This window comes from Mytilus trossulus, chromosome 6 (genome assembly GCF_036588685.1).
Source record: "Mytilus trossulus isolate FHL-02 chromosome 6, PNRI_Mtr1.1.1.hap1, whole genome shotgun sequence".
In the NCBI taxonomy this organism is placed as follows: domain Eukaryota; kingdom Metazoa; phylum Mollusca; class Bivalvia; order Mytilida; family Mytilidae; genus Mytilus; species Mytilus trossulus.
The window spans coordinates 84997132-85019713 of NC_086378.1; the positions used below are offsets into that span (position 1 = coordinate 84997132).

General features: G+C 32.5%; 1 protein-coding gene across 3 annotated transcripts in view; it reads left to right on the plus strand.

The window, feature by feature from the left end:
• LOC134722065 (lysosome membrane protein 2-like) overlaps positions 1–22582 on the plus strand; it is a 39458-nt gene that overhangs the window by 12889 nt on the left and 3987 nt on the right. For 2 of the 3 annotated variants that reach the window (XM_063585518.1, XM_063585517.1), the window contains 4 exons: positions 240–370; positions 1277–1350; positions 1964–2015; positions 11335–11496. In XM_063585518.1, coding sequence (XP_063441588.1) covers positions 240–370; positions 1277–1350; positions 1964–2015; positions 11335–11496 — 419 coding nt within the window. The remainder of the gene's footprint in view (positions 1–239; positions 371–1276; positions 1351–1963; positions 2016–11334; positions 11497–22582) is intronic. The other variant, XM_063585519.1, reaches the window with a different exon arrangement.

Below are 22582 nucleotides of genomic sequence, written 5' to 3' on the forward strand. Positions count from 1 at the left end.
TTGGTGTTTTGAGGGCAACATGAACGCAACTAGACTTTTCATTTGAAAGGACCTGTGACCTTTCAATTAAATATGATTAAATCCCTTTACATTTCCACTAACAACAGCAGTATTTAAAGGTATTTATCCATATACATTAAAGGCAGATAATCATATTTTCAAGAAAAACCTGTTGATAGAAATATTTATTTCCAAAGATACTATTCATTTGATTAATTAGACTTTTGTTTCTATTTCAGTTGATTATTTCCACATACCTGCAGTGGTGTCTCTGCCACATTTTTACATGGCATCAGACAGAATCAAAAACTCCATAGGGGGTCTTAGTCCGTCTGCAGAGGAACATCAGACATTTGTTGACCTTGAACATGTAAGCTATTCTTTATCATATTCATTATTACCCTATCTTTGTAAATTTAAAATATGATAAGCAAGCTGTAATAAGAGAAATAGGATCAGTGATATGTTTATGTTTGTTTATCAAGAAATAAAATAAATTTTAAGGGTTCAACGGAATCAAGTGTATTGCCTACTTTCTGTTAGTCGCAGGCTCATCAAAAATGAAGAAAAAAATCAATAAAAATATTCCTCTCAATACTATCTTTTGATTGTAAGACGCTTCTGTCCAAGTTTGGTAAAAATCAAGTTTATGAATCTAAAAAATGTTTTAAAAACTTTAACTGCAAACTGTATGTGATAACTGGAAGAAAACTAAGTCCATTTCAGTCTGCACCAAAAACTTTTTCAACTACTAGTCCGAAGACCAATATTTTGACATTTTTCTTATTGGACCAAACAAAGTTTTGCAAAAACTAACTAGTCCGAACCAAATTTTACTAGTCTGGGGCATCGGACTAGTGGCTAACCGTGCAGACTGCCATTTATAAGTAATATACAGATAAACAAGTACAACAATTCAGCAAAATTTCCTCCAATATACTAGCTTTTGATCATAAACAAGCTTCACTTCCAGTTTGGTACAAATCCAAGATAGCATAAAAAAGTTTTAGAAATTTTAAAAACTTTAATCACGGAGTGTATGTATTGTATTCTGGCAGAAAAAAACCAAGTCCATTTATAAGTATAATGCGGGAAAAAAGTTTGGTACAAATCCAGGATAGTTTGAGAAAGTTATTAAACTTTTAAAATCTTTAATCACAGAGGGAATGTTATGATTCCCAGCAGAAAACATTGCGATATACACATATGTAACTTACAATTTCCTTATGTTTTAAAAAAAGGAATATCACTTTATTTAAGACTGTGTATTTTATAGAACACTGGTTTAGTGCTGTCTGTTGCCAAAAGATTGCAGATCAATCTCTACATACAGCCAGTAGATGGACTTCCGTAAGTTATAATATTTAGTTTGAGTATTAATTTATAATTTAATACACTTTTAAGCAATTGTATCAAATCCCCAATTAAAACCATTAGGTTACAAGTAACTGTTTTATTTTGATGGATTGGTTCTGATAGTGTGGGTTATCATATTTCTGATTATGATTCTTTCTGTTGTTTCTAACTGTATCATGTTTAAGATTTGGTTTAGGCAGTTACCATTAGTTTTATTCTGACAAAACAACCAAAAGTACACATATTCATTTTAATGGACACTTTTTGAAATATTTATCAAATCATTCTTTTGACCCATATTTGTGTGTTTCTCTGAGCATGGATATTGGAATTTATAAGCTAGGTATGATAATTGGCACTCACACTCATTGGCACTCACACCACATCTTCCTATATCTATGATGTCTTTTAAGAAAATATGATTATTTATATTTATAGTACTAAATTTTACAAAGTCACTATCATTCTTATCCTATTGTCAATTCTGGTTTATAATTTACAGAGGATAAAAAAACCAAGACAAAATTTGAAATGAGAAGCAATATTTTTACATTAAAAAACTTCTTGAAAAAAATATTTATATCTGTCATGTTATGTTATTTTCCAGAGAAACTTCTAAGATATTACCTTCTGTGTTACCTGTATTCTGGTTAAACGAGGTAAGTTGCTTTTTACCTGTTTTTGGTAAGATTTTACCATTGAGTTTTACCTGTATTGACTGAGGTAACAAATTGTATGTCAAATGTTTCACTTGTTAATATTAAAAAGATTAATTTTGTTTTTCATGAGGTAAGTTGTATTACAAGTTCAATGTGCCTTTTAAAGTCATATTTCCAAGAGAGCTAAATTACCTTACAGTTGCTAAATGAAGCTAGTTATCGCCCTTGAGGTAAATATGTGTTCAACTGTTTGAGGATGTACTTAGGTGATCTTAGGTAAAAATCAAGTAAATCAAAAATCTGAAATTGATACTTTAAAAGCTTGAAGAGTATTAGTTAAGGATCAAAATACCGGTAAACCAAAGATATTGATAGGTCATGGAGCTCCTTCTCAAGATATTTGACTTATAAAATATGGCAAAAAAAGGCTGAAATTAAAAGATTTACAGGTGTTATGGGGGAAAATGTTTTACCTTGCATGGTATGGAAAAACACCAAGGAGTCTGAATATCCTGGGTAAGTTAACTGTTTTACCTCAAAAACAAAAACAAATTTTCCAGCTCACCAATAGAGGGTAACAGTCAGTAATCATTTCAGTCAGGATTTAAATCAAATAGATTGTCAGAGAGGAGATAAAAAGTAAAGGTAGGTTTAAACAAAGGATAGTAGTATCAAGTCAATATTAGTATATTTCTGTGTGAACAACTCAATATTTTATATGGCAATATATAAGTTCCATATGCTTCTCAGCTATAAAAAAATGATACTCAAGGGATGTTTAACAACCTTGACTACCGACAAGGGCTGGTATATATGGTTGCCATAAATAAAAAAAAGAAAATGGGGACACACTAATCCTTTATTTTAGGGTCAGCTTTTATAGTATAGATATTTTAAAGTTATCTCTGATAATATCAACTAGTTGGGATGACTTACTGACTTGTATCTGTATGTGTTTAGAATCAAGAGTCACTCTGACATCTTTCTTTGATTTAACTGTTTTGAAAGTAGTTTCAGATCAATCATATTTTGCATTCCCTTATATCTATTATATAAATAGATTGTAAATTTAATCGTATATATATTTATTATTTATAAATCAGGAACAATTTAATCATGTTATAAGATACCTATGGTCCTTTAGCAACTCTACATTAACAGAATATTTGAATTTAAATCATTTTACAATCTGAGGAATTATATTGACAATAGTTTATGAAGTCAAGATCATCGTGGCTCCATGGGTAAAGAATATTTATATACTACTAATGTACTATTAATTCAGTTAAACAGATTGAGTTGTCTTACATTAAATTACAATCAGATGTTAAGTTAGCATTACTTCTGATGTCAGTGATGATACTATATTTCTCAAAATAAAAGCAGATTTTTATTTAATAGATTTATTTTTACCTTTCCTTCTTTATACGCCTACAACATGAATGTATGAAATAGACAGATGGGACACACACCTTCACCACAGAAAAAATAATTTGTTAACCTCATTACGATTTAACAGCCTTAGCTTTAAGCTTCAAAGAAAACTTCCCACTTTAATTCATGCCATACAGACTCCTCCAAGACAACAAGAGAATAAAAAATGTTATGTTAATTGAAAATAATTGACATAAAAATGCATTCATTTATAAAATTCTGGGAGACATGTGTTTTGTGCCAGCTAATTGGTATTTTATACCATTCATTCAGAAATTTACTTTATTACTGTTCAAAGTTTGTCTTTCTTGGCATTATTCATTTTTTTCCGTGTCCTACTTTTCAAAACTAAAAATGTTTTTTTTTTAAATGTTTAAAGTACATTTTTTTGAAGACCTGCATTCAAGTTTTCTTCTTGATCTATACATGTCTGTGATCATTTTTTTAATGCATTTGCTTGAATAAGTTTAATTCTATTTCTTTACTAATTGAAACAATATTTTAGTATTTCTAAAATCAACTAGGTTAGTGATTCCAAACCCTAATTTTTTTACTGGAAATTTTTGGTATGTGTTGTCTTTTTCTATAGGTTTTTTCTCTAACTATTGTGCAAGACCAATTTTACAAATACAATACTTAAGAATCTTCATATTTAGTCTTAGTCCAGATAAGAACAGACTTTTACCATGTTTACTGTACTAAACTAGTGTTTCCTGCAGCTTTTAAAAAGGGCAGGGTAATTGTTAGCTCAGAGGGCACATTAAGCGTGATGGACAACAATTTTATGGCACTTACTTAATATGAACAGGCAATTTCTATAAAATCTCTGGGTATAAAATGGATTCATTTAAAACATATACTAGTTTAATGCTATAAAAAAGGACATATACATCTGTAATCAATCATTAACACAAATTGTTAAACAAGAAAAAGTGTTTAAAACATATACAGGAATTTGAGGGTTTAAGTCACTTTTGCGCTCCATGAAAATCAACTTTTTTTGTGTAACAGCAAGGGACCAAGGATGTATGTAACTAGCTCGCACAACTTTTTGGAATTTTTGGTCCTCAATGCTCTCCAACTTTGTATATGTTTTGGCTTTTTCACTATTTTGATCTGAGCGTCACTGATGAGTCTTATGTAGACGAAACGCGCGTCTGGCGTATGAAATTATAATCCTGGTACTTTTGATAACTATATATTCATATTTGACTTTGTAAGATAAAGGACTTGTAGGCATGACTGGCAGTCAGTATTGTATGATTTAATTGGCCCTTATTGTGAAAGATTTTGACATGGGATATAGAAACTTGGTTCACAATTTCTCTTCAGTTTGTTCCTGAGGACATTCCTGAACAACACAAGTTGGATTCATTTTTTTTTTTAAACAAGGAATTACAGTAGAAATTAACTTGCAATGATTTTATCAAGTGCTGCATAACCATTATCCTTATATATCGTCTTAATCGATATTTGGAAATTTAGTTGGAACTGTATAAAATCCTTTTTGGAATGAGTATAACAACTGAAAGGAAGTTGTAAACAAATCAAGAATAGATAACGTTTTCTACTTTTGGTTTGAAAATGAAACGAAAACGGGAAGTGACACGTGTATAGTAAATTCAAAACGAGTCCTGATTCATCAGGAAATTATAATTTTTCGGTTTTAATTCCTTTAGTAAGAGATATATTTTTGTCTCTCTCTTTTGATTGCTTCTAAATGATTTCGTATTTTACGTTTTTTATCAGGGTCTATAAATAGTTATAGGACTACTTTCATGCATGCGTAGCTCAAAGTACAGGAAGCACCTGTTTAACTCGTGAAGACAATTTTAACGTTTTGAATAAAGTTCTATAAATATTTGTTAAAGGAAATTGGCAATAGTTTTTGATGGCATTTAATTTAGGCAGGGCGCCAATTGTTTCCCCCAAAAAGGGCAGGGCGTTGAGAAATCACAGCAGGGCGCCATTACACGCCAAAACCACCTGTAGGAAACACTATAAACCAAATTTAATGAGAATTATGTTGTTGTATGTAATGTTCAGAATAACTGCAACAACTATCTCAGATATTTGAATTAAGAATTAAAACTCTTTAGAACTTGAACATCAAAGTCAAAACAACTTTAGAAGCAAGAAATGAGTAGGGTTTTTGTTAGTACTGCCAAAGTGCATTTTAAATTTCTTAGCTGGCAAACTTAAGTTTGGGTTTGGCTTTTTCTAATAGTAAGTGAGGTATTCAATGTGTTTCTAATTTAATTAACCTTACAAACATGTACTTTTCCAGTAAATTCTACCCTATCTTCTTTCATTTTAGCTGTACTGTTATAATCTAATTAATCACAAATTTGAATGCACCTCCAATTATATGGCATATCAGTTTTAATTAGAGTTGTCTACCTTTGAATGCATGAAATGTGTCATCATTGCAAATTACACAGGCCATCAAGGTTCATACGCTTGAGGTTCATTGAGGGAATTCTTTGGTCTTGCTGTTTTTATCTGTTGTGCATAGAAAACTAATAAGTAAAAGGAAACCCACATAGTGATAAAATATCTGCAATTTCTTGTCATTTTAAGTTTGAAGCTCACTTACTTTATCTGCTTATATCAAAGTCAATTAGCATAAACATTGATTAAAGTGGTGTGACCCTTTCACTAGAATTCAAAGCTTGTGAATTTAGTATTTCTGCAAAGTAGATGTTGCATTGCTCATAAAATTTCTTATTAGTACAAAAGTAAAATTGTGAAAGTGATTGCAGGTTGTACATGGTCCATTTTATACTCTTCCTCTTCTTATATATTAAACAAAAATACACTGCAATATATTTAATTGTGTTGCTTTGTTTTTGAATAATAATTGTTTCTAACATCAAACATTGGAATATAGCATACAAAGTACAACTTGAATGAGTAAACAGGTGAAATACCAAGAAAATTTAGTATTTACAATAAATTTTGTTCTTTTATTGTTTTGACAAAAAGTACTTCAAGCCTATCTTTTAGCAGGTGTGAAAACTGTTTTGAAACTTCAAGATTTATTAGATATCTCTCTCTTACTCCACAGAGAATGTTTAGATGTCTATAATGCACTTAATATTTATGCTCCAATACAATCTTTGTCTTTAATGGATGACTGCCAATAGAAGGGAGGTTATAGAAGGGTGAATCTTCAGGTTGTTTACCCCATGTCTACCGGTGAATTATTGTTGTCGTTGAATTTGAATCATTGTTTCTATTTCCACTGTTGGATGTTTGTATGTTTGTCAGAATGAGGCAATTAACATAACCTGATTGTCTGTTTATAACGCTATGACGAGTTTTTTGTCTGTTTATAAAGATATGACGAAATTTTTGTCTATAAAACAGTCTTAGCCCCACCCTTTTTAATATTTTTGTCGATGACATAGATTCCTATTTCAACCCTGTTTTGTCTGATCCAGTTAATTTAAATCAGAATAACTTTAGTCATCTTCTTTATGCAGATGATTTAATCTTAATTTCAGAAACACCTAATGGCTTGCAACACTGTGTGGATGCCTTACAATCCTTTTGTATTGATTGGGGCCTAAATGTGAACACCAAGAAAACACAAACTATGATTTTATCAAATAGTAAAAATAGATCTTTATTAGATAAACATTATTTTTATTTTGGTCCCCAACCATTAGAATCTGCTACGGAATATAAATACTTAGGTATAGTCTTCAACAATAGAGGTAAACTTAATATAGCAGCTGAAAATCTTGCTGATAAAGCACGTAAGGCATATTTCGCCTTGAAATCAAAATTACCATATCCTAATTGTATTGCAGTGGAAAAATGGGTAAGACTTTTCAACTCATTAATTTCACCAATTATGACTTATGGATCTGAAATTTGGATCTCAGATTTTAATATAAATCTTGACACTGCTGATAAACTACCATTTGAAAAGGTTCAGAATATGATTATGAAAAATGTTCTTGGTGTTCATGGTAAGGCTTCCAATTTAGCTTTACGTACAGAACTTGAGCTATATCCAGTGTGTTTTATATCATATAAACTAATGTTTAAATACTATGCCAGATTAACTGACATTGAAGTTGGAAACAACCCAAAATTTGATCTATTAAAATCTGCATTCATTGAAGATAAAAAATTGTATACACTAAAGAGCGCTTGCTGGGTACAGTCCTTACATAAATTAAAAAAGTTAATCAACTTTGATTCACTTCAAATATCACATAATATGTTTGAGGACTCACTGAAAAACTTTTATAAATGCAAGATTTTGGGTCAACTTGAGAATATTAAATCTAATAACACAGGTAAACTAAGATTTTATAGTAAAATGTGCTCATCATTTGACTTGAAAGCTTACTTAAGATTTGATATTAAAAAATATGATAGGTCACTGCTTACAAAAATTAGAATAAGTGCACATTCACTTGCAATTGAAACTGGGAGGTATAGCAAACCAAAAATTTTAGCAAGTGAAAGATACTGCAAACTTTGTAAAGATAAAGTGGAAGATGAAGTTCATTTTCTTTTACATTGTCCTCTATATAAAGACCTTCGAGAGAAGTTTGATATTTTCAAAAACCTTAATAATGATGATGATATTCAATCAACGATCTATTTACTTAATCCAGTAAATCTAGTTAACACCAGACAAATATGTAGTTATTTAAGTCAAGCTTTTGAAGCTCGTAATAATAATCTAATGTCAGTTGGTCTACCATAAGTATAATACTATGTAATACTGTGATATTATATATATAATTGGTACTTCAAATGTTTTCTTTATGTTGTATTTGCATAAATTGTCATGTTTAATGTGTTTATATCTTGGAATACGCATTGTATCATATGTGCTTTGTCCAATAAAATATTTGAATTTGAATTTGAATAAAAAGATTTTGTGAATCACAACAACATCAGAGGTTGATATTCGATTTGTATCCTAAAATTGTCATCTGAACTTTTGGCACTGCCAGTTAGAGATAGGTAGAGCTATGTACAAAACTGTCCACATGCTATTAACTCAAGTATGAATAAACAACTTATCCACTTTCTATTGGCTTTAGGAAGATTGATCAAAGACAAAATAGTACTCTCAAAATTGTTGCCTAGAATCTCCCAGAGAAATTAATCAAGGACAAAATTGTTCACTTGTCATTTCCTTTCGTGATTCTGAGAAATTAATCATTAGTCAACTTGCCATTTTGGCTCTAGGATCTACCAGTGAATTATATCAAAAATTTGGATTCAATATTGCAATGTATTTTTTATATAACAGAAGATTATAGTGGAACCAGTCTACTTATTCGACTTATTTCTGTCTATAATATGAGAATTCCATCAATATTACTATAGGCTATCTTAAAGTCTTTTCAGCCTGTTTGTTTCAGTTTTGTCTCAACTCATTTAGATTCTTATTGTAAGATAGAAATACTGACATTGACCCTGTTATATCCTCGAACTGTTGGTTTAAACAGAGTTTTTTGCTAGATGGCAAATAATTGTTGTCATTGAGTTTGAATCATAGTTTCTATTTGTGGTTTTGAGTGTTTGTATGTTAGTCAGAAGTGGGCTGTTAAAGTAAAGTTAGGCTGTTTATAACACTATGACTCTCTTATTTTCTATAAAAAGATTCTTTTGTATACAACATCACAGGTGAATATTCGCATTATTTTCAAACATCTTCATTTTACCTTTTTGCACTGATGGATATTAATTTCACCTCTTTGCACTGGAAAGGAAGTATTTTTTATGAAACTATGGGAAAATCAAATAAAAAACATTTAGAATGTAAGATCCATACTTATAATATAATTTTAAAGGTAAAATTGGAAATTGAATTTTTGAAAAAAAAATTGTCTCTTGTCAGTGATTTTGAGCAAAGGAGGAGTCTAAACAAAACTGAATTTCAACTGCTTGATTAGCCGGTTTAGTCATAAAGGAGTTTTATAGTCATATGAATCTTAAGTACTGCCCCCTAGTTTCTTAAGCCATCAAAAAGATATTTATCTATTTACATATTACTTCTTGCTTGTTTTGCTGGATTAAACATGATTAATTTACATAAAGCTTAAGAATCTCCATCTAAGCAAGCAATTTATAAATATAAGTTGTCTCCCCTTGGGTCCAACTGCTTCTTACTTAAGAGAACTTAACATAGAAATATGACAGTTGTTATTCGTTTGCACATTAATATTCATATTGCAGATAACTAACATTTCACAACATATTTTATCATTACCATACTGGTATTAAACATTGTATTCTTGTTATGTTTTGAATTCATTGCCTCCTGAGGGACTATAGTTGGAAAAAGCACATATTGTGTTTGATTGTTTTTTACAGGTATCCCTCCCCCTTTCACTGAAAACTGTGTCCCCTAATTTGATGAATTGATGAAAACAGGATGTATATTTCTCACAACAGAAAATGATAAAGTTTATTTCTAATTCCTTAATGAATGGTTCCTGTCAAACTTCAATTTAAACAGAGATATTTTGTACAGCCCTCCCCTCTCACTGAAAATTATGTCCCCAAATTTAATGTAACAGGATGTATATTTCTTACAACAGTTAATGATATTGGCATGAATCCATTTCTTGTCTGTCTATTAACGAGTATTCCATCAAACTGTTGATGAAAACTCTTCAGAATTCTCTGACCTTTATCATTAAACTTACAGATAAGCTTCTACAGGCTAGAATACCAATACTGACTCTTTTTATAGAAAATTGGTTTTTCATTACAAAAACAAACAAATGTGTATGTGATTTTTATGGGGGAGGATTGCACTCTTTGATTATTTATGTGTTTATGTCAATAATTTTTTATCATTAAAGTTAATTATATACTCTTTTTTCTTCTGAATCATCATGTGGAACAAAAGTTCATTTAGATTAAAGGGGTGTTACTATTTGTATGTTTACAGTTTATCTTAAAAACAAGACCATTACTTTGATTTATGAACTTTATCATATGTTAATGATAGATCTTTCCAGGAGTTGACTGTTTAATTCTAAAGATGTACCAATACATTTCAATCAAACAGTATTATCTTTAAAGTGCTTGCTTAGAAAGAGCTCAGACTGATGTTTGTTCCAGGTTTGTTAGGTAAAATTCAATAAGACAGCAACCCATCATACCTAGCTCCAACGATAACTATAAGACTGACAAATTAAGAAAAATATTATCCTCACTTGACTGTTTCCTTCTTCTGAATGTGTGAAATCTTGCTTCAAAATGTTACAGTGGCCATCAGTGGCTGAGTGCACTTTGTTGTTCAGTGTTGTTACAGTGGCCATCAGTGGCTGAGTGCACTTTGTTGTTCAGTGTTGTTACAGTGGCCATCAGTGGCTGAGTGCACTTTGTTGTTCAGTGTTGTTACAGTGGCCATCAGTGGCTGAGTGCACTTTGTTGTTCAGTGTTGTTACAGTGGCCATCAGTGACTGAGTGCACTTTGTTGTTTAGTGATCACTAGCCTGTACACTCTTAGAATTGGGAGTTTAAACCATGCTCATGAGTAGGTGTTTTAGACACTGATATTAAATGGCAATGACTGCCAATGGTTGTGGTTCTTAATTGCTATTGCTTCTGCCACCAATAAAGACTGGCTGCTATGTCAGAGTCCTTGGAAGAAGATATAAACACCACAGACAGACAAACAAATTCTTCCTGCATTACAGTTTGTGTTGGTTCAGTACAATCAAATGTTTCTCAACAAATAAAAAATTAAACAAAATTCAAGTAAAAAAGAAACAAATAGCAATCTTATGTTTGTTACCCCATTAAAGAAGGCCTTATACAGAAAGATATTTCTTGAAAGCACAAAAATGATATGAAGCCTTGAAAGAGACCTATTAAATGTTATGACTTTTTTTTTCAGACAGCTGTGGTCAATGATAAATATGCTGACCAGTTAAAGAGGATGTTATTTATACCAAAGTTAGTGGTAGAAGTTGTACAGATAGCCATGTTATCTGGTGGTGCTCTACTCCTACTGATATCAGTATTCTATGGTGTATTTAAACTTAGAGAGAATCAAAAGGTAAGTTAGTGGTAGAAGTTGTACAGATAGCCATGTTATCTGGGGGTGCTCTACTCCTACTGATATCAGTATTCTATGGTGTATTTAAACTTAGAGAGAATCAAAAGGTAAGTTAGTGGTAGAAGTTGTACAGATAGCCATGTTATCTGGTGGTGCTCTACTCCTACTGATATCAGTATTCTATGGTGTATTTAAACTGAGAGAGAATCAAAAGGTAAGTTAGTGGTAGAAGTTGTACAGATAGCCATGTTATCTGGGGGTGCTCTCCTCCTTTTGATATCAGTATTATATGGTGTATTTAAACTGAGGGAGAACCAAAAGGTAAGTTAGTGGTAGAAGTTGTACAGATAGCCATGTTATCTGGTGGTGCTCTCCTCCTACTGATATCAGTATTCTATGGTGTATTTAAACTTAGAGAGAATCAAAAGGTAAGTTAGTGGTAGAAGTTGTACAGATAGCCATGTTATCTGGTGGTGCTCTCCTCCTACTGATATCAGTATTCTATGGTGTATTTAAACTGAGAGAGAATCAAAAGGTAAGTTAGTGGTAGAAGTTGTACAGATAGCCATGTTATCTGGTGGTGCTCTCCTCCTACTGATATCAGTATTCTATGGTGTATTTAAACTTAGAGAGAATCAAAAGGTAAGTTAGTGGTAGAAGTTGTACAGATAGCCATGTTATCTGGGGGTGCTCTCCTACTGATATCAGTATTCTATGGTGTATTTAAACTGAGAGAGAATCAAAAGGTAAGTTAGTGGTAGAAGTTGTACAGATAGCCATGTTATCTGGTGGTGCTCTCCTCCTACTGATATCAGTATTTTATGGTGTATTTAAACTGAGGGAGAATCAAAAGGTAAGTTAGTGGTAGAAGTTGTACAGATAGCCATGTTATCTGGTGGTGCTCTCCTCCTACTGATATCAGTATTCTATGGTGTATTTAAAATGAGGGAGAATCAAAAGGTAAGTTAGTGGTAGAAGTTGTACAGATAGCCATGTTATCTGGTGGTGCTCTCCTCCTACTGATATAAGTATTCTATGGTGTATTTAAACTGAGAGAGAATCAAAAGGTAAGTTAGTGGTAGAAGTTGTACAGATAGCCATGTTATCTGGTGGTGCTCTCCTCCTACTGATATCAGTATTCTGTGGTGTATTTAAACTTAGAGAGAATCAAAAGGTAAGTTAGTGGTAGAAGTTGTACAGATAGCCATGTTATCTGGTGGTGCTCTCCTCCTACTGATATCAGTATTCTATGGTGTATTTAAACTTAGAGAGAATCAAAAGGTAAGTTAGTAGTAGAAGTTGTACAGATAGCCATGTTATCTGGTGGAGCTCTCCTCCTACTGATATCAGTATTCTATGGTGTATTTAAACTGAGGGAGAATCAAAAGGTAAGTTAGTGGTAGAAGTTGTACAGATAGCCATGTTATCTGGTGGTGCTCTACTCCTACTGATATCAGTATTCTATGGTGTATTTTAACTGAGGGAGAATCAAAAGGTAAGTTAGTGGTAGAAGTTGTACAGATAGCCATGTTATCTGGTGGTGCTCTCCTCCTACTGATATCAGTATTCTATGGTGTATTTAAACTTAGAGAGAATCAAAAGGTAAGTTAGTAGTAGAAGTTGTACAGATAGCCATGTTATCTGGTGGTGCTCTGCTCCTACTGATATCAGTATTCTATGGTGTATTTAAACTGAGAGAGAATCAAAAGGTAAGTTAGTGGTAGAAGTTGTACAGATAGCCATGTTATCTGGGGGTGCTCTCCTCCTATTGATATCAGTATTATATGGTGTATTTAAACTGAGGGAGAATCAAAAGGTAAGTTAGTGGTAGAAGTTGTACAGATAGCCATGTTATCTGGTGGTGCTCTCCTCCTACTGATATCAGTATTCTATGGTGTATTTAAACTTAGAGAGAATCAAAAGGTAAGTTAGTGGTAGAAGTTTTACAGATAGCCATGTTATCTGGTGGTGCTCTCCTCCTACTGATATCAGTATTCTATGGTGTATTTAAACTGAGAGAGAATCAAAAGGTAAGTTAGTGGTAGAAGTTGTACAGATAGCCATGTTATCTGGTGGTGCTCTCCTCCTACTGATATCAGTATTCTATGGTGTATTTAAACTTAGAGAGAATCAAAAGGTAAGTTAGTGGTAGAAGTTGTACAGATAGCCATGTTATCTGGGGGTGCTCTCCTACTGATATCAGTATTCTATGGTGTATTTAAACTGAGAGAGAATCAAAAGGTAAGTTAGTGGTAGAAGTTGTACAGATAGCCATGTTATCTGGTGGTGCTCTCCTCCTACTGATATCAGTATTTTATGGTGTATTTAAACTGAGGGAGAATCAAAAGGTAAGTTAGTGGTAGAAGTTGTACAGATAGCCATGTTATCTGGTGGTGCTCTCCTCCTACTGATATCAGTATTCTATGGTGTATTTAAAATGAGGGAGAATCAAAAGGTAAGTTAGTGGTAGAAGTTGTACAGATAGCCATGTTATCTGGTGGTGCTCTCCTCCTACTGATATAAGTATTCTATGGTGTATTTAAACTGAGAGAGAATCAAAAGGTAAGTTAGTGGTAGAAGTTGTACAGATAGCCATGTTATCTGGTGGTGCTCTCCTCCTACTGATATCAGTATTCTGTGGTGTATTTAAACTTAGAGAGAATCAAAAGGTAAGTTAGTGGTAGAAGTTGTACAGATAGCCATGTTATCTGGTGGTGCTCTCCTCCTACTGATATCAGTATTCTATGGTGTATTTAAACTTAGAGAGAATCAAAAGGTAAGTTAGTAGTAGAAGTTGTACAGATAGCCATGTTATCTGGTGGAGCTCTCCTCCTACTGATATCAGTATTCTATGGTGTATTTAAACTGAGGGAGAATCAAAAGGTAAGTTAGTGGTAGAAGTTGTACAGATAGCCATGTTATCTGGTGGTGCTCTACTCCTACTGATATCAGTATTCTATGGTGTATTTAAACTGAGGGAGAATCAAAAGGTAAGTTAGTGGTAGAAGTTGTACAGATAGCCATGTTATCTGGTGGTGCTCTCCTCCTACTGATATCAGTATTCTATGGTGTATTTAAACTTAGAGAGAATCAAAAGGTAAGTTAGTAGTAGAAGTTGTACAGATAGCCATGTTATCTGGTGGTGCTCTGCTCCTACTGATATCAGTATTCTATGGTGTATTTAAACTTAGAGAGAATCAAAAGGTAAGTTAGTAGTAGAAGTTGTACAGATAGCCATGTTATCTGGTGGAGCTCTCCTCCTACTGATATCAGTATTCTATGGTGTATTTAAACTGAGGGAGAATCAAAAGATAAGTTAGTGGTAGAAGTTGTACAGATAGCCATGTTATCTGGTGGTGCTCTCCTCCTACTGATATCAGTATTCTATGGTGTATTTAAACTTAGAGAGAATCAAAAGGTAAGTTAGCGGTAGAAGTTGTACAGATAGCCATGTTATCTGGGGGTGCTCTACTCCTACTGATATCAGTATTCTATGGTGTATTTAAACTTAGAGAGAATCAAAAGGTAAGTTAGTGGTAGAAGTTGTACAGATAGCCATGTTATCTGGTGGTGCTCTACTCCTACTGATATTAGTATTATATGGTGTATTTAAACTGAGAGAGAATCAAAAGGTAAGTTAGTGGTAGAAGTTGTACAGATAGCCATGTTATCTGGGGGTGCTCTACTCCTACTGATATCAGTATTCTATGGTGTATTTAAACTTAGAGAGAATCAAAAGGTAAGTTAGTGGTAGAAGTTGTACAGATAGCCATGTTATCTGGGGGTGCTCTACTCCTACTGATATCAGTATTCTATGGTGTATTTAAACTTAGAGAGAATCAAAAGGTAAGTTAGTGGTAGAAGTTGTACAGATAGCCATGTTATCTGGTGGTGCTCTCCTCCTATTGATATCAGTATTCTATGGTGTATTTAAACTTAGAGAGAATCAAAAGGTAAGTTAGTGGTAGAAGTTGTACAGATAGCCATGTTATCTGGTGGTGCTCTCTTCCTACTGATATCAGTATTATATGGTGTATTTAAACTGAGAGAGAATCAAAAGGTAAGTTAGTGGTAGAAGTTGTACAGATAGCCATGTTATCTGGGGGTGCTCTACTCCTACTGATATCAGTATTCTATGGTGTATTTAAACTTAGAGAGAATCAAAAGGTAAGTTAGTGGTAGAAGTTGTACAGATAGCCATGTTATCTGGGGGTGCTCTCCTACTGATATCAGTATTCTATGGTGTATTTAAACTTAGAGAGAATCAAAAGGTAAGTTAGTGGTAGAAGTTGTACAGATAGCCATGTTATCTGGTGGTGCTCTCCTCCTATTGATATCAGTATTCTATGGTGTATTTAAACTTAGAGAGAATCAAAAGGTAAGTTAGTGGTAGAAGTTGTACAGATAGCCATGTTATCTGGTGGTGCTCTACTCCTATTGATATCAGTATTCTATGGTGTATTTAAACTGAGGGAGAATCAAAAGGTAAGTTAGTGGTAGAAGTTGTACAGATAGCCATGTTATCTGGTGGTGCTCTCCTCCTACTGATATCAGTATTCTATGGTGTATCAAAAAAATCAAAAGGCAAGAACATCATCAACTATGTTTTCTCTGTGTATAAAATGACTTAGAAATCTTTGATTGTTTCAAAAACAACAGTGGAAACAACAAAGAGATGTAGACAATTTCCGGTATTCCCGTTTGAATGGTTTTACACTAGTAATTTTGGGGCCCTTTATAGCTTGTTGTTCGATGTGAGCCAAGGCTCCGTGTTGAAGGCCGTACATTGACCTGTAATAGTTTACTTTTTTAAAAATTGTTATTTTGATGGAGAGTTGTCTCATTGGCACTCACACCACATCTTCCTATATCTAATTATATGTTAGATGTCACGTTCAACTAGCAATCTCTTCTAGGTTTAGGCATCCTTCAGTGTCAGACTGTAACATCTCTTCTCAGTATAATTAACCTTCAGTGTCAGACTGTAACATCTCTTCTCCGTATAATCAACCTTCAGTGTCAGACTGTAACATCTCTTCTCCTTATAATCAACCTTCAGTGTCAGACTGTAACATCTCTTCTCCTTATAATCAACCTTCAGTGTCAGACTGTAACATCTCTTCTCCGTATAATCAACCTTCAGTGTCAGACTGTAACATCTCTTCTCCGTATAATCAACCTTCAGTGTCAGACTGTAACATCTCTTCTCAGTATAATTAACCTTCAGTGTCAGACTGTAACATCTCTTCTCAGTATAATTAACCTTCAGTGTCAGACTGTAACATCTCTTCTCCTTATAATCAACCTTCAGTGTCAGACTGTAACATCTCTTCTCCTTATAATCAACCTTCAGTGTCAGACTGTAACATCTCTTCTCCTTATAATCAACCTTTGTCAGACTGTAACATCTCTTCTCCTTATAATCAACCTTCAGTGTCAGACTGTAACATCTCTTCTCCTTATAATCAACCTTCAGTGTCAGACTGTAACATCTCTTCTCAGTATAATTTACCTTCAGTGTCAGACTGTAACATCTCTTCTCCTTATAATCAACCTTCAGTGTCAGACTGTAACATCTCTTCTCCTTATAAATAACCCTTAGTTTCAGACTGTAACATCTCTTCTAGGTTTAGGCAACCTTCAGTGTCAGACTGTAACATCTATTCTTCTTATAATCAACCTTCAGTGTCAGACTGTAACATCTCTTCTCCTTATAATCAACCTTCAGTGTCAGACTGTAACATCTCTTCTCCGTATAATCAACCTTCAGTGTCAGACTGTAACATCTCTTCTCAGTATAATTAACCTTCAGTGTCAGACTGTAACATCTCTTCTCCTTATAATCAACCTTCAGTGTCAGACTGTAACATCTCTTCTCCGTATAATCAACCTTCAGTGTCAGACTGTAACATCTCTTCTCCTTATAATCAACCTTCAGTGTCAGACTGTAACATCTCTTCTCCTTATAATCAACCTTCAGTGTCAGACTGTAACATCTCTTCTCCTTATAATCAACCTTCAGTGTCAGACTGTAACATCTCTTCTCCGCATAATCAACCTTCAGTGTCAGACTGTAACATCTCTTCTCAGTATAATTTACCTTCAGTGTCAGACTGTATTCAATTTTGCTCTGCCTTTGAGATATAGTTCATTTACTACGAATTATTTATTTCTGTTGGTATTAAAACTGGACTGAGAATAAGAATTTTTATATATTCTTGTATTTTTGATTTTGGAATATTTCAATTACATTTGTATAGTGAAATGATTGTAAGGTATATGTCTGTCTGGCAGGTACCATCTGTCCTTGGCCTCATTATCATGGTTCATTGGTCAATTTTAAGTTTCCCATGTTTTGTCCTCTGCTCGTATACTTCAAGTGACATTTCTAAAATATTAAATATAAGGAATGATTGTAAGTTGTACATGTCTATCTGGCATTTTCATATGTCCTTGACCTGATATAATGTTTTTCTTGTTTAGTCTGTTTCTAAGATACTATAAGCCACATGTCATCTGTATGACCTATATTTGATACATGGAATGATTGTTAGGTGAACATGTGACTTTGACCTCATTGATAATGTTTTAAGTATATGTAGTTATTGCAATAAAACCATTATCTTTTTACCTTCAAGACTATCAACATAAAATCAATCATGGTCAGTAAAGCAGACAATGCATTTCATCTGTGCACTCTTAGACTGTTTGGTGGTCACATGAATTATGATTAATCTTCATAAGTTTATGTTTTTTTTCTCTAATGGAAAGAACACAAGAAGGCAGCATTTAGGAAAATGATTAACAAATATGTGTGGTTATATTATGACATGTTCTAATGTCTGTTGGTTTCTGTGTACAATATATTAACTTTCTTTCTTGTGAGCCAATCCTTTTGATTTTCAACCAATTAAATCAAAGGTATGTAAAACTTACAAGTCATGTATCTTCATGTGGTCATTTATGAGAATATATTTCTAGAATACAGAATTATTTGATTTAAACTTCAAAAATATACAAATATTTGTAGCTGCTATGGTCTTATAAAAGTTTAGAGATGGACAATGTAAATTACATGTGGTCAGTTATTTATCTTATTATAACTTTGTTGATACTAAATGCTTTACTTACAATGTTTCATGACACTTGCAGAAATTTATTGCATGAAATTCACCAAAACTTTAGCATTTTATGGTTTGTTACAAATTTGGATGGGTCCCAAATATCTACCATTGACTACTTTGCCTTGTCATGTGGTCTGTGGTCCAGAAATCTGAGTCACTTTATTGTTTCTCATATGCTTAAATGCATCTGCAGATCTATTTAAGGAAAGACTGTAATATTTTTTCTGTCTATGAAGAGTAAATCATGAAAACGTTGATGACATCACAATCACATGACAAAGTTATGTCTATGAGCTGATAGACAAAACACTGTCAGCTAATCAGAAGACGTTTTATATCCAAAATTAAATATAAGTATCAATGGTGTCATGTTAATGTTGTGGTATTCTTCTATCACAAGCCTATACAGGTACATCCATTTGATTTTAGATAAGATAACATGTCTTCCTTAGCTAATGGCTTTGACTATCAAACTTTCACTAACAAAAACACAAACTTTGAAAACAGCACTTCCTTCTTGCTTACTCCTGTTTTTGCACATTTCATCAAGTTTACTGAGATTTTTTACTAATTTGCAAGATATAGAATGAAATACAACATCTGTATTGTATCCAGTGATTTTTAACTTCATTTACAAAAGTGAAAGTAGAAGAGTTAAATTTATGTATGATTAAGAAACTATATGGTAATTTTAATTTACTTGAAGGAGAAAGAATACTCTAACTCATGGTTTGCATTTTGTCTTACATTTTTGCATTATGGCCTCAAACTTCTTTCATTTTGTGCAAAACTGCTGAAATTGCCAAAATAATTTTATTTAGCGGTTTATTCATTACAGAGATTGTAAACTGTAAGTGACTGTTACATAAAGTAATTTTTTAAGATGTCATTTCTGTTTTCCAAAGAAGAGAAGAAAGGTGATTATTTGGGCTGTGAACATGGGGAATATGTCTTTTAATTTAAGTGTCTAAGAACAAAGACATGTGTATCTAATGATCTAATGATCTAATGGGAACATGTTGATAAGTATTGTTGTTAGGAAGGTAACATGTTGTTAAGCTAATTGGTGTACTCTGTATGTTAGAGCACAGTATAAAGGTTGGTGTTACTAATCAAAATCAAGATGATTTCTGCCTACTGTGTAATTTTCTGTTTTATACAACTGCAAAAAATATTGCAGTTATATATTGGTATCACATCGTCATCCATGTCCGAAGGCATTTGGTTTCTGGACAATAACTCTAGTATAACTGTGTAAGTAAAAAGAAATCAATTAAATTTTAACACAATGTTTATGACCACTAAAGGCAGGTTGGGATTGATTTTGGGGATTATAAACCAACAATTTAGGAATTAGGGGCGAAACAAGGGGCCTAATTAAGCATTTTTCTAGTTTCAAGAAAATTACTTGTGGGAAAAAAGAGGGGGAACAATTTGTTCTCAAGATTTCAGAAATTATAAAGAAAATTTCTTCAAATATTTTTTTTTTTGGGGGGGGGGGGGGGGGCAATACACAACAGCATAGTGTATTGCACAACAGAAAAAAAGTGAATATAGATTTAAATCAAATCACATAACCAATTCAAGTTCTTTGAAAACAGTTAACCTATAATGTGTCTAATATTTAATTATAACCAAAATTCAGACCTGTATTGAGTGTGAATATTGTGTCTATTTTTGCCCCAACTGTTCAGGGTTGAACCTCTGTTGTTGTATCCAGCTGTGCTTGGCGAAACAATTTATTTGTTTATTAATTTAGTCCTTATTGTAAAAATATCATATGAAGAAGGCTAGGAGTAAATGATTGTCTTTTGATCTTCAGCATTCAACATTTAAGATTATAAATCCTATTTGTAAATGCGTTAAAGATGGACTAAGTGAATTAGCAACTAAACATACTTATCCTCTACAAAGCAATATAAAGACCAATATTAAAGTTGTGACAAAATATCATTCAAATTAGACAAAAAATCATAAAAGATACTTCAGGGAGGTGATTATAAACCAGCTTCTACCGTAGTTGATTGATTGATTGTTTTTAAAAAGCCACTTACACCACTATTGGTTATTTGATGATGGTCATATTTTCATAGGCAGAAGCCAAAGTTGATTGCAACTGTTTCAAGGAAGATTCTCACTCACAAACTCAGTGTTGACAGGCTAGTCATTGTGTAGTTAAACACCGAGAGAGACCCCGCTGATGTTTTAAAGTCAGAGAAATATTTCAACTTGCACTATTTGACAGCTCCTGGCACCCATTATTTCAGTGGCGGTGGCTTAAGAAAATAATCAGCCTTCAGCAGGTTCAACAAAAGAAGATTATAACTAACTTTTTATTATCCTTCATGGTCTTCTAACGATCAAACTAATTATATGTGTCATTAACATTAGGTTCTATCTTTGGTACAGGAATTGCTCTTGAGTCTTGGCATACATGTTTTATTAAAAATACATTATAACTATGACACAGTTTGTCTTAAGCTCTTTTTCATTGCTGATAATAATGTTCTCATAAAAAGGTAATCATAGGCCATTATCATCAGGGGAAAATATAATAAAAAACAATCAAAGTATATGTATCTACAGGCCATTGCTCAGCATTCTTCAAGGACATATTGTAGCCTAGATTGAGAATTAATAGCATACATTACTGGTATTGAGATTGTTTATAAGTGGGACAATTTGAATCTATACTATTTTCTTTTTGTTTTATCTAACTGTAGAAACATGTAGGTCTCTAATATTTGTAAATATCAATATATCATTCATATGAATTGATAAATGAAAAAAATAAGAAAAATCCAAAACGGAAGGAAATATTTTGGAATCAAGCACTTCCAAGTCTATTGGAAACATAACAACAGACTTACCAGCTTGTTAAATATTTATGAAAAATAAATAGATTAAATTCTTTTAATTCATTTATTTTGTTTTACTTTTTAAAATCTCTAAAAATGCCAATAGAACAGAATCTATTGGAGGATAATAGTTGCTCTTAAAATTTGTGTTTTTGCCTATTTTAAAAAAAATTGCCAGGTAAATGTTTAAGGCTCCTGTGAGCCTCTTTTTTGTAGTGGTGTTGTTAGTTTGCTGTCAACTTATGAGTTTGAATATCCCTATCTTCTGCCTTTTTGGTATGTTCTGCCTCATGTTTGTTTCATAAGATTTTGACAATTACATGAAAATAAATATTTTAAAAGAGTACTTGTTAGCATTAAAATTTTATGACACCAAATGTAACTGAAATTTGGGATGTTTTCAAAATCTTATTTCATGAATGAATGAAAGTTTGATGAAATTTTGCCAAAGCATATAAATTTATTGCATAACTAAATCGTACAATTTAATCTCCTTTGGGGATTATCTTACATTCAATCTCTATGATACATCTTTTTTTTATATATAAAAAAATAAAAGATTCTGTCCTTGACTCGCTTTTTATGACGATCTGGTTTTGACATTTAAGTTCTATATTTACCAACGGTGTTCTATTATTAAGCCAAAGATAATCATCCTAACATCTAGTATACTTTAAATTTATGACTTATTATGCCAAAAGTAATTCACGTTTATTGTTAATAAAGCCTTCTTAAAGAATAACAGTCAGTTTGCACCATAATGTTTTAATGTGTTTATGAACAGTACATTTCAACTTTGTTTGAAAAGATTATTATGCCTTACTCTGAAATACACATAATTACATTTTGAATCCCTAGATCTATTGCTATTAAATTTAAGCTTTTATTGCAGATAAGAGACTTTATTCTCTTCTATTTGGAAATTTTTACTATATTCATAAATTCTTGTGAAAATAATAGGAATGATTTTAGATCATTTATAATTGATGATACCCTTTGATTATCTAATTCAAGGGGCAATACATGGGCGTTATCATACCTTCCCATTTACTAAAATAGTTTTTATTTTTGATAGAACATGCTGCATGTAATAGTATGAGATTT